Below are 17,597 nucleotides of genomic sequence, written 5' to 3' on the forward strand. Positions count from 1 at the left end.
CTGATGAGTCTCGATTTCTGCTGCAACATTCGGATGGTAGGGTCAGAATTTGGCGTCAACAACATGAAAGCATGGATCCATCCTGCCTTGTATCAATGGTTCAGGCTGGTGATGGTGGTGTGATGGTGTGGGGGATATTTTCTTGACACACTTTGGGCCCATTAGTACCAATCGAGCATCATGTCAACCCCACAGCCTTCTTGAGTATTGTTGCTGACCATGTCCATCCCTTCATGACCACAGTGTACCCAGCTACTTCCAGCAGGATAACGCACCATGTCATAAAGCGTGAATCATCTCAGACTGGTTTCTTGAACATGACAATGAGTTCACTGTACTCAAATAGCCTCCACAGTCACCAGATATCAATCCAATAAAGCACCTTTGGGATGAGGTGGAACGGGAGTGTCGCATCATTGATGTGCAGCCGACAAATCTGCAGCAACTGCGTGTTGCTATCATGTCAATATGGACCAAAATCTCTGAGGAATATTTCCAGTAGCTTGTTGAATCTATGCTAAGTTTCTCTGCTTGTGGCAAAAGTTATTTGTGACTATCTCTGGTTCATCATATGACTTTCTCATTCACACCTGCTTATGATTGTGTTTTAGTCTGTGTAGCAAAGATATGATTTGTAGATATTCATACGTCAAAAAACTGATGTATAATACTATAAATTAAAGAACTACGGTAGTCTACTGTAAAATGTAGAAAATCCTTTTATGGCTCAGTATTTAGTATTTTTTATCAGTAAAGTTCTGGGAACCACAGCTACCAATTATTTACTGTAAATTGTACAGATTTGGGCCAGTTGACCATTCTTAATGCTGCATGAGTTTAAAAACAGAAACTCAAACACACACAGGATGATGTCAGAGCTAGCGGGTGTGTGTCGAGAGCAATTAGCGTTGAATAACGAAGCAGTCAAGCACTAGTGCACACATACGAACACACACACACACAGACTGGATGGGTCCCTCTCTGCGCTGTGTCATCATGCTTCATGCGCTGCACCTGCGACTGTTTTCTTTCCTTTCACCTTCTCAAACGCTCCAGCGTCTCCCTTCATCGTGGGCTAAGCAGGCCCCCTGACACTCGGACGACGCTTATTTGTTGTTTTTCTTTTCCACAGAATGCCTGCAGGCCCGTCTAACGCACACCTCGCGCAAAAACGCTCCGCTCTGTAATAAATTCCTGCTCGCACCTGTAATGACCTCATTCTGAGCTCTGCTGAATGATGGAGAGCGGCTGATGGCGGATTTGGTCCAGATAATCACGCATAGATAAACTTTGGAGCGGGATGCAGAAATGGCAATAAGCTGACACATTTATTAAAGAGGGAGCTATTATGTCGCTGTTTGAGCAAGTCAGACAAAGCAGAACACTGTTAAAGATTTTTTTTGTAAATAACACACAGGGTTTTTACTACAAAAATTTCAAGAGTTTTCCAGGACTTTCAAGTCAATTTTCATAACCCAATTTTTCATGTAATGTCTACATATACGTGGTAAATCATAAGAAAAACTTTTACATTTATTACAGCATATCATAGAACACGCAACTATCTCTTTAGTTTAATATGATGTCTCCAAATAGATGATGAGTGATGTCTCCACTGTGGATACTCTACTGGGCGATGCTTACACATAGATGATGCTCACACAGCACTAATAATGTGAGAGCATGTTTTTGGCCAAGAAAAGAAGTAAAAATAACTAACCTCCATTACAATATACAGATATTCGTCAAACTAATTTTAGATGATGTTAACAGTTTGTTAAACTAGTAATAGTAGGTAAAATTACTTCTACTGAAAAGCCGCGTTCACACTGCACTTTTTGCTCCATAGACTTCCATTTATAGGCACGCGAATGCGGCAGACCAGAGACGCAAGTATGTGCGACAAGTTCCGGATTTCACTGCATTCGAAAGTTCAAGCTTGGTGAATTCTTACCTGTGAAATCACATCAAGTGATATTGTTAGAACAATAGAAGATATAGGTATAAAATATGGAGCAATCACTCACTTTTATTAACGTCTAATCATATTGTTTAACTCTGCAGCGTTGAACGACAGAATTTTGCAAGCATTTGCTATAGTGTGACTGCAGTTTAAGTTGATTTGGACAAAAAACATCTGCTAAATGACTGAATGCAAATGTAATTTCCATGACTTTTCCAAATCCTCATAGTTTTTTCTGTTTGTCCTAAACGTTTCGAGGCCTGGAAAATGCTGTGTCAAAATTCCATGACTTTTCCAGGTTTTCCATAACCGTATGAACCCTATACACAGTATTTAATTGTAATATGAACTGGATTTTACTGTAGGATGATGTTTTGCAGCATGTTACCCTATTTTAAAGTTGCATTGTGTAAATTACTCTATATTTTAGAGTAAAGACATACAATACTGTAAATATATGTACAGTAGTCCCTCGCTATTATGTATAGGAGTTACGTTCTAAAAATAACCTGCTATAGACGAAATCCGTGAAGTAGTTCGCTTTAATTCAAACCATTATTATAAATGTTTTAAGGCTGTAAAACTCCTCTCTACACACTTTATACACTTTTCTCAGACAGGCATTCACATTTTCACACTTTTCTCTTTAGTTTAAACACTCTCCAAGTTCAATCCTTCGTAGACATATAAGTCCAGTATTATAGTATGAAACCAAAGATCAAAACCTGTTGTCGGCAAACATTTAATCGCTGTCAGCAAAATGTTCATGAAGCTTTTTAGCTTTTGTGCGGATGATGTTGGCATCCAGCGAAATGTTCTTTTTCCTGCAGTCACTGCTAAACGGTCTTGCTGCAGACAGTTACAATTCTTTTTTTGCATCCTTGTTGAAATTCACACTGCTAGCAATCAAAGATGTATGTTAATTTGGCAAGCTGAATGCATTCTGTACTGTACAGCAGACACAGAGAAGATTGATTGACAACCGTCTACAGCCAATCAGGATGCAGAACACAGTGCACTGTGAAAAAAAGCATGTCAAATTGCACAAAAAAAATCAGCAAAACTGCGTGGCCACAAAAGGTGAACCGCGTTATAGCGAGGAACAACTGTATAGAGCAAGATAAATCGTGTTGTAAAAGCAAATACAGTATTTTTGCTGTAATTGATTTACAGGAAGTTACTGGAGAACTGCTGCCAGTAAGTAGATTCTACAGGAAATTGTTAACAGTGTAATTATTCTGTTCTTGTAAACTGTTACTAAATGAATTTAAAGAGATAGTTCACACCCGTCAAGTTGATCCAAACCTTTATGAGATTTTTTATTCTGTAAAAACTAAAGAAGATATTTTGAAGAAAGCCAAAAACCTGTAAACATTGACTTCCATAGTAGAAAAAGCAAATACTATTAAAGTCAATGGTTACCAGTTTCCAGCTTTTTGAAAAATATCTTCTTAAGCATTCAATAGAAGAAAGAAAGTCAAACTGGTTTTGAACAAGTGAAGGGAGAGTAAATGATGACAGATTTTCCAGAATGTTGGGTGAACTACGCCTTTAAATGTAGTTTGAATCTGGGAATAAACATATCAGTGTTTTACCAGTATAAAATTGTTCCACTCAAGGAGGCAGAGCCTGGCTGAGTTGAGTTGAGTTAGTTAGTGTGTTGTCTTCATGTTCAGGAGATGCAGTTTTACAGATCTAATTTAAGATACTCAAGTTTTTCCCATATGTTTACGTACAATCCCATTGTTAAATGTATAAATCTCAATATTAAAATACCAGAACAGCTGAATCTTCTCTATTGGTGGTCAAGAAATCAAGGTGTAAAATAAAAATTAAAAATAAAAACATTAACAGTTCAATTTGGTCCCAACAGCCAGCCTGAAAACTACAATTGTCACATTCTATCAAAATATGAGAAGTTGTATATTTAAAAATGAACATAAACCTTGATCAACAATGTAAAAAATGGTTTTTGATTGCACCTAACAGCAGTAAAACATGTAAAGCGTTAATTAAAGCTGAGTTAATGCTTAATCTCATTCAATGTATAAATCTCAAAATCAATTTTTTTTTTTACAAACAGACGAGAACAGTTGACTCTTTTCGATTTGGGGGTCAAGAACTCAAGTCTTGGTGTAAAATAAAATAATATAAAATGTAGGGTAACACGGTGGCTCAGTGGTTAGCACTGACGCCTCACAGTATAAAGGTCGCTGGTTTGAGTCCCGTGGGTTTCCTCTGAGTGCTCCGGTTTCCCCCACAGTCCAAACATATGCGCTATAGATGAATTGAATAAACTAAGTTGGCCGTAATGTATATGATAGTAATAATCATAATAATAAAAATAATAAAAAAATAATAATAATAATAATAAAAATAATAATACTAATAAAATAATAATAATACTAATAAAAATAATAATAATAATAAAAATAATAATAATAATAATAATAATATATATTTTTTCTAATAATAATAATAAAATAATAATAATAATAATTCCTTAGATTTGTATAGTGCTTTTCCAGACACTAAAAGCTCTTTACACATTGGGGGGAATCTCCTCATCCACCACCAGTGTGTAACATCCACCTGGATGACGAGACGGCAGCCATATTGCGCCAGACCGCACACCACACATCAGCAGATTGGTGAAGAGGAGACTGAGTGATGAAGCCAATTATGGTATGGGGATGGTTAGGAGGCTTTGATGGACAGAGGCCAGTGGGCAAATTTGGCCAGGATATATGAGTGAATGAGTGTGTATGGGTGTTTCCCAATACTGGGTTGCAGCTGAAAGGGCATCCGCTGTGTAAAAACATATGCTGGATAAGTTCGTCATTCTGCTGGGGCAACCCCAGATTAATAAAGGTAGAAAAGAAAATGAATGAATAAAATAAAATAAATAAATAAAATAAAAAGACATTAACAGATCAATTTGGTCCCAACAAACAGCCATTGAAAATTATAATTGTCACAATTAAAAAATATGAGAAATCTGTAAATCTGCATAAGGTGTTTTTTATAAATGCACATAAACCTTTTGTTTTTCATTGCAGATGACAACACTGAACCTTTTAAAGCATCTTCTCATTAATGTATAAATCTCTAAATCAAAAAACTTTTTCCTAAAAGGACCAGAACAGTTGAATCTTCTCTATTTGGCGTCAAGAACTTAAGTCTTCATGTGAAATAAAATAAAATAAAATGACGGGCGACAAGGTGGCTTAGTGGTTAGCACTGTCGCCTCACCATAAGAAGGTCGCTGGAGTTTGCATGTTCTCCCTGTGTTGGCGTGGGTTTCCTCCAGGTGCACTGGTTTCCCCCACAATTCCAAACATGTGCGCTATAGGTGAATTGAAGAAACTAATTTGGCCGTAATGTATGTGTGTGTGTGTGTATGGAAGTTTCCCAGCACTGGGTTGCAGCTGAAAAGGCATCCGCTGTGTAAAACATATGCTGGATAAGTTGGTTGTTCACTTCGCTGGGGCGACCCCTGATGAACAAAGGGAGTAAGCCGAAGGAAAATGAATGAATGAATAAAAACAAATAATAAAATAAAAAGACATTAACAGATCAATTTAGTTCCAACAACCGGCCTTTAAAAACAATAATTGTGTCACTATTTAAAAATATGAGAGTTCTGTAAATCTGTATATAAATTATTTAATTCATTTTCTATTCAGCTTAGTGCCTGGGGTCGCCACAGCGGAATGAACCGCCCTGTATAAAAATTTAATTAAATACAGACCAACAACCAATATATGAGTATCTATCTGTACATCTGTAAAAGGTGTATATTTAAAAATGAACATAAAAAAATAAAATAAAATAAAATGACATTAACAGATTGAAATTGTCACAACAAATAGCCTTTTAAACTACAATTATGTCACATAATTAAAATATAAAAAATCTGTATCTGGTCCTAAAGCGACCAGAAAAGTTGAATGTTCTCCATTTTAAGGTCAAGAACTCAAGTCTTGGTGTGTGTGTGTGTGTGTGTGTGTGTGTGTGTGTGTGTGTGTGTGTGTGTGTGTGTGTGTGTGTGTGTGTGTGTGTGTGTGTGTGTGTAAGTAAGTAAAACAAGTAAGTAAAAAAATAAATAAATATTTGGTCCCAACAATCAGCCTCTGAAAACTACAATTATGTCACATTCTTTAAAAATATGAGAAATCTGTATAAGGTGAATATTTATAAATGAACATAAACCTTGATCAACAATCTACAAAAGCATTGTTTTAATATAACATTGTTGTAAAATAAAATAAAATATTAAGATCAATTTGGTCCCAACAACCAGCCTTTGAAAACTACAATTATGTTACATAATATAATTTTTTTTCTGTAAATACAGTAAACCTTGATAAACAATGTACAAAACAGTTGTTCATTGCACCTAACAACACTGAACCTTGACCCTTTTCTATTTGGGGTAAAGTCTTGGTGTAAAATAAAATAAAATAAAATAAAATAAAATAAAATAAAATAAAATAAAATAAAATAAAATAAAATAAAATAAAATAAAATAAAATAAAATAAAATAAAATAAAATAAAATAAAATAAAATAAAATAAAATAATAAAATAAATAAAAAAAATAAAATAAACAGATATATTTTGTTCTAACAACTAGCTTTTGAAAAATACAATAATGTCACATAATATAAAAAAATTAGAAATCTGTATAACGTGAATATTTATAAACATAAACATTGATCAACAATCTCCAAAATTCAGTTTTTTAACAACATTATTAAACAATAAAATAAACTGTTTAGGAGCACTGAAGCTTGTTTAGGATAAGCATTTCTCAATGTGAGCGTCAGAGGAAGCACTGCACGATTAGGCAGAAATAAAAACACATGGTGATTATATTTGACAAATATTGTGCAATTTGATATAAATTGTTTTCATAACAAAACATTGTTGTAAAATAAAATAAAAATACATTAACAGATCAATTTGGTCCGAAGAACCAGCCTTAAAAAAAAAAACAATTCTGTTAAATAATATAAAAATATTAGAAAATATAACGTTAGAAAATACCTAACAACACTGACACTTGTAAAGCGTCTTCTTGTTAAATGTATAAATGTCAAACTCAATAAAACTTTTTCCTAAAGCGATCAGAGCAGTTAAATCTTCTCTACTTGGGGTCAAGAACTCAAGTCTTGGCGTAAAAGCCTGTTGTTAGCGAAGCGCAAACGACTGACACACACTGGCGTGACAACACTAGCGCTTCAGCGGTTCCTGTTTGTGTTTACATGCGCACTGTCACGCCACTCTGGCCAGAGGGAAAGGTGTGCGCTGGAGGAATCTCTCCAGCATTCACGGCAATGATTAAGCTTGTCTATGAACATGACGTGGTGAAAGAAAACTGTATGGAAAACTGTTTAAACTTTTCAAATGCCTGAATTGCAAGGGATTTGGCACTGCCGCTTGTTTAGGATAAGCGTTTCTCAATGTGAGCGTCAGAGTGAGGGCAGCACGATTAGGTAAAAAAAAAAAAAGGACATGGTGATTATATTTGACAAATATTGTGCAATTTGATATAAATTGTGGTTTAGAGTATATTTTATCCCTGTATATTCCCCCCCAATTTCTTATTAAGAGAAAGACGATTTTTTTAAACACATTTCTAAACATAATAGCTTTAATAACTCATTTTTAATAACTGATCTATTTTATCTTTGTCATGATGACAGTAAATAATATTTGACTAGATATTTTTCAAGATACTAGTATTCAGCTTAAAGTGACGTTTAAAGGTTTAATTAGGTTAACTTGGCAGGTTGGGGTAATTAAGCAAGTTATTGTATAACAATGGTTTGTTATGTAGACAATCGAAAACAAATATAGCTTAAGAGGGCTAATATTTTGACCTTAAAATGTAAAAAAAAAAAAAAAAAAAAAAAAAAGTTAAAACTGCCTTTATTCTAGCTGAAATAAAACGAATGACTTTCTCTAGAAGAAAAAATATAATAGGAAATACTGTGAAAATTCTTTGCTCTGTTAAACATCATTTGGGAAATTTTGGAAAAAAAAGAGGAAAAATGCACAGGAGGACAAATAATTTATAACTGTATACACTCACCGGCCACTATATTAGGTACACCTGTCCAACTGCTCTTAAACACAAATTTCTAATCAGCCAATCACATATCACCAACTCAATGCATTCAGGCATGTAGACATGGTCAAGACGATCTACTGCAGTTCAAATCAAAATGGGGAAGAAAGGTGCTTTAAGTGACTTGGCATGGTTGTTGGTGCGAGACGGGTTGGTCTGAGTATTTCAGAAACTGCTGAGAAAAAGAGAAAATATCCAGTGAGTGGCAGTTCTGTGGGCGCAAATGCACAAATGCCTTGTTTATGCCAGAGGTCAGAGGAGAATGGCCAGACTGGTTCGAGTTGATAGAAAGGCAAGAGTAACTCAAATAACCACTTGTTACAACTGAGGTCTGAAGAACACCATCTCTGAACACACAACACATCCAACCTTTAGGCGGATGGGCTACAGCAGGAGAAGACCACATAGGGTGCCACTCCTGTCAGCTGAGAATCAATTCGCACAGACTCACCAAAATTGGACAATAGAATATTGGGAAAACGTTGCTGGTCTGATGAGTCTCGATTTCTTCTGCAACATTCGGATGGTAGGGTCAGAATTTGGCGGCAACAACATGAAAGCATGGATCTATCCTGCCTTGTATCAACGGTTCAGGGTGGTGGTGGTGGTGGTGTAACGGTGTGGGGGATATTTTCTTGGCACACTTTGGGCCTATTAGTACAAATTGAGCATCATGTCAACGCCACAGCCAACCTGAGTATTGTTGCTGACCGTGTCCATCCCTTCATGACCACAGTGTACCCATCTTCTAATGTCTACTTCCAGCAGGATAACACACCATGTCATAAAGCATGGGAGATTCGCATCTTGGATGTGCAGCCGACAAATCTGCACATCACGTCAATATGGACCAAAATCTCTGAGGAATATTTCCAGTACCTTGTTGAATCTATACCATGAAGGATTAAGGCAGTTCTGAAGGCAAAAGTGGGTTAGGTAATATGTAATAAAGCGGCCAGTGAGTGTATATAAACAATTATATAAAATAATGTGTGTATAAAAAATACACACATTACATTACAATAAATTGATTAAATTCCCAGTAATGGTAAAACATCGTGTTATCAGGATATAAGACAACTTATACCCTAATATGGAGTGCTTCAACTAATAAGTTAATTAAATATTTGTAATTTATTATTACACTTGAGCTTGTAATTGAGTATGAAAAGTGGCGAAAAAGAATAAAAATCTATCCAACAACACAGTAAACGCTGACCCGCAACAATTTGAATGTCACATTTAGGGATAGAGATGTATGCTTGTTAAACACAGCGGAAGGTGAACTGATTGACAGAGCGGGTGACGTGCAGCACTCCAATGCTGAATATATACACCTACTGTATACACGTCCCTGTTTGCAGAGGAGTACAGACTGGCCTCTGAGTGTCCACACATTCACAAACGTCTGCTAACACAAACACATCACACACACACTGACCTGTTTGCGGACATATTCGACCATCATCTCGAGCTGTCTGGGATCTTCACACTGTCTGTTGAACATGTTCCTCCAGATCGCCGCCGCAAGAACGCAATCGTCTGACAGGATTCCCTAAAGCACACATTTACAGGAACACTAAACCTGACTGTTTGCTCAAAAGCTCTTGAGTGACAGTTAAATAGTCTGTAACATTATGTTTATGTCTAAATGGGTTGTTCTAGGTTGGAATACAGGGAAACTCTTTATAAACATGTTAATGTTAGTTAATGCACAATTTAAAAAAATATGTTTGCTTTTTGCTCAAACTACTTTTTTAGATGAGCTGAAACAACACAATTCTTGAGTTCACTTGGTTTTACGTTCAATCCATTTAAATTTGTAAAAAATGAATACACTACCTGACAAAAGTCTTGTTGTCGGTCTTAGTTTAAGAGCAACAAATATCATCTTGACTTCTACTTGATCATTTGGAAAAGTGTCAGAAGGTCGCTTTTTCATATAAAAATCTTTCATTTGCATCCCAAGTATCACAAATACTGCACAAGACCTATTGGAACCAGCATGGACCCAAGATTCTCATAGAAATCAGTCAAGTTTGGTGAAGGAAAAAAATCATGGTTTGGGGTTACATTCAGTATGGGATGGCAACATCAAAAGCCTGAGGTATCAAGACATTTGTGCTGCCCATTACATTACAAACCATATGAGAGAGCAAATTCTTCAGCAGGATAGTGCTCCTTCTCATACTTAACATAAGCAAAGATGGTCAAGGTGCTTCAGGATCGGCCAGCCCAGTCACCAGACATGAACATTACTGAGCATGTCTGGGGTAAGATGGAGGAGGAGGCATTGAAGATGAATCCAAAGAATCTTTATGAACTCTGGGAGTCCTGCAAGCTTTCTTTGCCATTCCAGATTACTTTATTAATCAGTGATTTGAGTCATTGCAGAGATGTATGGATGCAGTCCTCCAAGCTCATGGGAGTCATACACAATATTCATTCTGTTTTTACTGCACCATGACTTTATATTCTATACTGGACATTATTTCTGTTAAGTGACAAGACTTTAGTCTAATCAAAGTCAGACCTTACTGTCCTAATTAAATCATTAAAAATCAAGGCATCATCATATTTTATTTTGGTAAAATAAGCTAAATCTAGAGGCCTTTGCCGTTCATATAAGCCACTTCTGATACCAAATAATCAACTAGAAGTCAAGTTATTATTTGTTGTTCCTAAAACCTGGATAAGCAACAAGACTTTTGTCAGGTAGTGTAAGCTAACTAAATTTCTTTATGTTATCCCAACACAAATCGATTGTGTGGAACCCAGAATTTTTTACACTGTGTTTATTAACATGGACAAGCAATGAACACCTGTACAGCATATACTGTACTAATTACAATTCAACATTTACTAATGCATGCAATTGAGCTAAAATGAACAAAAAATTTGTCACTATATTTACATTCACTAATGTCAACAAAGATGAATAAATACTGTAATAAATGTATTGTTCATTGTTTGTTGATGTTAGTAAATGCATTAAGCATGGTAAAATGTTACTGAATATGGTTAAAATATTTCAAAATAGATATTTACAGTGTTACAGTGTTGTGATTTTATCTTGGTTTGGTTTTACATGGAGATATGGCTAAATTTATCAAGATTTGTCATACGCACAAGAAAGTAAGCTCTCAAGACTTCAACTGCTTACCTCATCATATCCAAAAAGTGCAGCATAGAACGTCTCTGTCATAACCTTCATGCTCTCCTTTCTCTGATGAGCATCGATCTGCCAAAAAGGGAATTAATTAGTCCTATTGAGAAAATAATAGAAATACTCATAAAGAATCATATAAGATACTAATAAATCTAATTAAATGCAAGGACAAATATATATAAAAAAGCCAATAATGCTGAAAACCCCCCCAACTAAAAGTAAAGATAAAAAACTTTATAAATCTCATAAAACTAGATAACCCATGAAAATTAACTAGTTATTAACCAAAATGAAGGGAATCAATTATATTTGTGACCTCGGAGTACTGGTCTTCTGTTGCAAGGGTATATTATTGGAAATAGCCAAAAATACATGGTATGGGTCATAATTTTAGATTGTCCTTTATATCCAAAAATCATTAGAATAAGAAACAAAGATCATGTTCCACGAATATATAGTTTAATATTGATAATCATATAGATATATCGTTTTTAAAAGATATATATTTTTCACTAGTATTGTGTATTAATAAGAATTAGTTAAATTTTAAAAGGCAATTTTCAAAGTTATTTGCACCTTCATACAGTTGAAGTCAGAATTATTAGCCCCCCTGTTAATTTTTTCCCCAATTTCTGTTTAACGGAGGAAAGATTTTTTTCAAAACATTTCTGAACATAATAGCTTTAATAACTCATTTCTAATAACTGATTTCTTTTATCTTTGTCATGATGACAGTAAATAATATTTGACTAGATATTTTTCAAGACACTTCTATACAGCTTAAAGTAACATTTAAAAGCAAGTAAGTTAATTAAGTAGCTTAATTAGCCAGCTTAGGCTAATGTTCTGTAGACTATCGGAAAAAAAATTAGCTTAGAGGGACTAATAATTTAGACCTTAAAACGGTTTTTAAAAAAGTTAAAACTGCTTTTATTCTAGCCAAAATCGAACAAATAAGACTTTCTCCAGAAGAAAAAATATAATCAGACATACTGTGAAAATTTCCTTGCTCTGTTAAACATCATTTGTGAAATATTTAAAAAAATTAAAAAAATAAAAAATCAAAGGGGGTTGAATAATTCTGATTTTAACTGTATATATAAATAGTTGGATCTTGACCAAATATTGTCCAATTCTAACAAACCATAGATTGATAGATAGCTAATTTATTCAGGTAATGTATGAACAATTTCTAAAAATTGACATTTATAACTGATTTTGTGGACCAGGGTCACATTAAAATCACACTTTATTTGTTTCATAATATTGTTATTAGCCAATAAACCTGTCACTAACTCACTCTCTCACACACAAATAAATAAAACTAGTAAATTCATAAGTAAATAAATTACTACACCAGACTATTTTATGACCAGAAGCTGAAAACTATGACATTACACTTACAGCAAAATGTAAGAGAGTGGAAATTCTTCCACCGTACGTTTTTAATTTGTAAAGCATCACTGATGTGCTTAAAAAGAAAGTTGAGTAATGCAGTAAAACATAATAAATCACACCAACTTGCCTATTAACAAAGGATCAAACATCAGCACAATCACATTAAACTTTGAGTAAAAAAACAAAAAAGGGTGCCACGGTGGCTCAGTGGTTAGCACTGTCGCCTCACAGCAAGAAGGTCGCTGGTTCGAGTCACAGCTGGGCCAGTTGGCATTTCTGTGTGGAGTTTGCATGTTTTCCCCGTGTTGGACTGGGTGTCGTTCGAGTGCTCCGGTTTCCCCCACAGTCCAAACACATGCGCTACAGGTGAATTTGATTAACTAAAATTGGCCGCAGTGTATGAGTGTGTGAGTGATTGCGAGAGTGTATGGGTGTTTCCCAGTACTGGGTTGGAGATGGAAGGGCATCCGCTGCGTAAAACATACGCTGGAATAGTTGGCGATTCATTCCGCTGTGGCGACCCCTGATAAATAAGAAACTAAGGCGAAGGAAAATGAATGTATGAATAAAAAGCAAAAAGGCCAGTAAAGATTCTTCACCATGACTTTTATTTAAGTTGTAAAGCATCTTTGAGTCACCAACAGGTGATACTAACATCGAGTAAACCCATAACTGTGATCTCAGAGCTGGAATTGTCCTTGGCAGTAAATATCCAACATGTGGATGATAATGCAGCAATCTTAACCCCGAAAACTAAAGCAAGACGAGATCTGAACGAATCTAAACACACAGTGACCACAGACACCAACCCTGGGAGGTTTGGGTGGGGAGATTTTCAAAACAACTGTGTTTATGCTGAAGTCTTGTATGTCGCGTTTTTTGCTTGCTTGGAGTGCGTTGGGTTGCAGCGTGTGTGTGTGTGTGTGTGTGTGTGTGTGTGTTCGTGTACACACAGGCAGAAAAGCACCTGTGCATAATTACGCAGACCTGCAAATAATCAATCTCATCTGGCTGTGCTTTAACTGTTCTACCCTCCCCATCTCCTCGGCACGATCACTCTCTTTGTGTTCCTGCTACAGCCTGAAAACATTCGACGCAAGTATGTGGACGTCAATTTAGAGAAATTCATATTGGAAGTGATGCAGATCGACTGAATCATGTGACTCTAATTGAATGACTGTGAATTTGAATTTAACTGGGTGAACTTATTTGATGTTGATTAATTTCAGTTCAGTGGTGCAGTAGGTAGTGCTGTCGCCTCACGGCAAGAAGGTCGCTGGTTCGAGCCTCAGCTGGGTCAGTTGCCGTTTCTGTGTGGAGTTTGCATGTTCTCTCTGCGTTCGTGTGGGTTTCCTCCGGGTGCTCCAGTTTCCCCCACAGTTCAAAGACATGCGCTACAGGTGAATTGGGTAGGCTAAATTGTCCGTAGTGTATGTATGTGTCAGAATGAGTGTGTATGGGTATTTCCCAGTGATCCATCTGCTGCGTAAAACATATGCTGGATAAGTTGATGGTTAATTCCGCTGTGGAATAATAAAGGGACTAAACCGAAAAGAAAATGAATGAAATTAATAATTTCAGTTCAATAACTGTATTAATGTTGATTCAATTCCGTTTAACTACTGTCAGCATTGATTCAATTCGGTTTAACTACTGTCAGCATTGATTCAATTCACTATCAATGTTGAATCAGTTCAGCTCTACAAATAATGCTGAATATCAGTTCAATTAAATGTCATTGTTGATTCAGTTCAATGAAAGCATCAATGTTGATTCACCTCAGTTAACTAAATCAATTAATAGGCCGCGTTCGAAATCGCATACTACTCGAGTAGGTACTACATTTAATTTACCACACAACCGTTAGAAAAAGTACATTCTAAATAGTATGAATGTGAGTAGTATGAATGGAATTGAGATGTTCGACATCCACCATTTGTCATTATCACGTGAACTTCCCATGTCGGTTGTATCGCTTCACTCCCATTGATGAATTATCTCGCGTGGGATCATGGCATAGCGTAGCATTCATCAGATGCACACTTTAGAACGTTGCTGAAAGTGGTAGGTCTTTTGGGTACTTTTAGCATACTGTTTTTCAAATACTATGAATTCGGACATACTACTCGACTGTTTTTAGCATGCTATAAAGTACGGGAGTATAATAAAACAAATTTAATTCACCCATAATGCAGCACAATCTGCTGTTAAAATCTAGCCTAGAGCACCACCTGCTGTAAACAAATTAGCCTAGAACGACATCTGCTGTTAAAACAGCCCTATCTGCTGATAAAAACTAGCCTAGAACGCCATAGACTGTTAACAACAAGCCTAGAGCAACATCTGCTGTTAAAAACTAGCCTAGAACGACATTGGCTGTATAAAACTTGCCAAGAGCGCCATCTGCTGTTAAAAACTAGCCTAGAGCGCCATCTGCTGTTAAAAATTAGCCTAGAGAGACATCAGCTGTTAAAAAATAGCCTGGAGCGCAATCTGCTGTTAAAAACTAGCCTAGAGCGCCATCTGCTGTTAAAAAATTAGCCTAGAGAGACATCAGCTGTTAAAAAATAGCCTGGAGCGCAATCTGCTGTTAAAAACTAGCCTAGAGCGCCATCCGCTCTTAAAAACTAGCATAGTGCACTATCTGCTGTTAAAAACTAGCCAAGAACAATATCAGCTGTTAAAAAAAAACTAGCCTAGAGCACCATCTGCTGTTAAAAACTAGCACAGAGCGTCGTTGGCTGTTAAAAACTAGCCTAGAGCAACATCTGCTGTTAAAAACTATCCTAAAGCGCCATCTGCTGTTAAAAACTAGCCTAGAGCGACATCTGCTGTTAAAAACTAGCCTAGAGCACCATCTGCGGTTAAAAACTAGCCTGGAGTGCCATCGGCTGTAAAATAAATAAATAAATAAAATTTAAAAACTAGCCTAGACCGGCATACTGTTAAAAACTAAGCTCTGATCCAAGAGAGAACAGCGATGCATTTAGAAAAATCTCAGAATTAATGCAAAATCGATTTCTCAAAAAACATTGCCACAGCTCTAACAGTCATGGCCATTGGGGTCCCATTAACAAGGGTCTCTGTATTCTACACATAGCTTTTTAAGTAGGTGCAAAGAGGACTGCATGCTTGCAATACCCCAGCGTTAGCACTTTACTATGTTTCCTTTCTCCCTTTACTTTCTTCCTGTCTTTAATTTCTCCCTCCCAGTGTCCACCCTGATCTCCTCTCCCATTCATCCATCTTAGCTCCTTCATCCTCTTTTTCCCATACTGTGACGCAGGTTGGTAAAACCAGGCCGGGATATTTAATCCGTCACACTAATCAGGCCTATAGCGACCAAAAACTGCTTGAGAAGCAAAATCTCGCCGCTCTACCACCAAATTAGTGTCATATCTCACTTCACTGTTATTACTACAGCTTAGAAAAACTCCCCAAAATCACACACACACACGCCTCCACACACTCGACAGTGTGTGTAGAGGTAAAGTTCAAGGAGGGCTGGTCTAAACTGGCACAAATGACGAGTATTTTAGCACAATTAGGCGAAGTAACTTAACCGTAGTGAGAATTGAGCGAGTGGGGGTCTTTTTCCATTTCCAGCGCTGTAACTGTATCCCAATACAACAGGAGTGGCCTGTTACGGGCCGGCCAGACGCACTGATTACACTCAGTTTAAAAAATAACGTGTTTGGGCACAAAGGGAAATACCTCCTCACTTCTGACCTGTGAAAACAGACTTCCACATTGGGTCAAAGTGTGTGCACATGTGCCTGTCTTCACAGAGTCGAGTACAAGCTGCTAACGTGCAGGGTTAGTCTATTATCACTTCCTTATGTAGTAACTTAAAGGCATCATTCACTAAAAAAAATGACAATTCTGTTATCATTTACACAGTCATGTGAGCCTAAACTGGTTTCATTTGCTTTGTTTTGTGGAATTTAATTTGATAAGTGTCAAAAAAAAGTGTCACACTACATAAAAAACTACATTTACAGAAATTCTGTAGTTTTTATTTACAGTCATCATCTTTTATTTCAAATCATATTAAAATGCAGCAAAATTACAAACAATATCTGTAAATGAACAGCTTAACAGATACAATGCTGTTAAATGTTTTTTATACAGGAACTTACTGTATATTTTTTACAGTATGTACCTGCTATTTTAAATTACATTCAAAACTGTAAAATGACAAACAAGATCTATAAATGATCAGACATTTATTTTAGATACTATACTGTTACAAATAAATTACAGTTGTTGTGTTTATATTCATGGAATTGCTGTATAATTGACAGTATATTCTAGTTATTTTAAATTGCATTCAAAACTCTGTAAAATCACAAACATTATCTGGAAATTAACAACTTGATTGTTATTTTAGGTTTCAGATGATTGACTAATTACAGTAACTTTAAAAACACAGTATTATTAATACAGTATTTTGCTGTTTTCTTAATGTACATTAATATTTTGTAACTACTTGTGCAGAATATTAAAATGAAGTAAAATTACATATAAGTGAACTTATAAATGAACAATTAGTCATTTGTTTTTTTATACAGGAAAATACTGTATATTTTTGTACAGTATTTACCTATCTTTTTAAATTATATTGAAAACTGAACAATTACAAACAAGATCTATAAAAGAACAGACATTTAGATACTAAACTGTTAAAATCAAATTGAAACAACAGTTGTTTTCTTTACATACATGGAATTGCTGAATAATTTATAAAGTATTTCACAGTTATTTTATATCTGGAAATTAACATTTTGATTGTTATTTTTAGGTATAATATGATTAATGATAAATTACAGTAACACTTTATTACAGAAAATAGGGTATTATTAATAGAGTATTTTCCTGCTTTCTTTAAGTAACATAAAAACATGAATAATTTGTAATTACTTGTGCACAATATTA

General features: G+C 35.6%; 1 protein-coding gene across 1 annotated transcript in view; it reads right to left on the bottom strand.

Moving 5' to 3' along the window:
• Positions 1 to 17,597, bottom strand: part of LOC130231126 (ubiquinol-cytochrome-c reductase complex assembly factor 1) — a 53,925-nt gene that overhangs the window by 4,931 nt on the left and 31,397 nt on the right. The window contains exons 7-8 of the mRNA XM_056460547.1: positions 11,259 to 11,336; positions 9,537 to 9,650 (exon numbers count right to left, since the gene is read on the bottom strand). Of these exons, the coding sequence (XP_056316522.1) occupies positions 9,537 to 9,650; positions 11,259 to 11,336 (192 nt within the window). The remainder of the gene's footprint in view (positions 1 to 9,536; positions 9,651 to 11,258; positions 11,337 to 17,597) is intronic.

The sequence above is a fragment of the Danio aesculapii genome, chromosome 6 (assembly GCF_903798145.1).
Source record: "Danio aesculapii chromosome 6, fDanAes4.1, whole genome shotgun sequence".
NCBI lineage: Eukaryota > Metazoa > Chordata > Actinopteri > Cypriniformes > Danionidae > Danio > Danio aesculapii.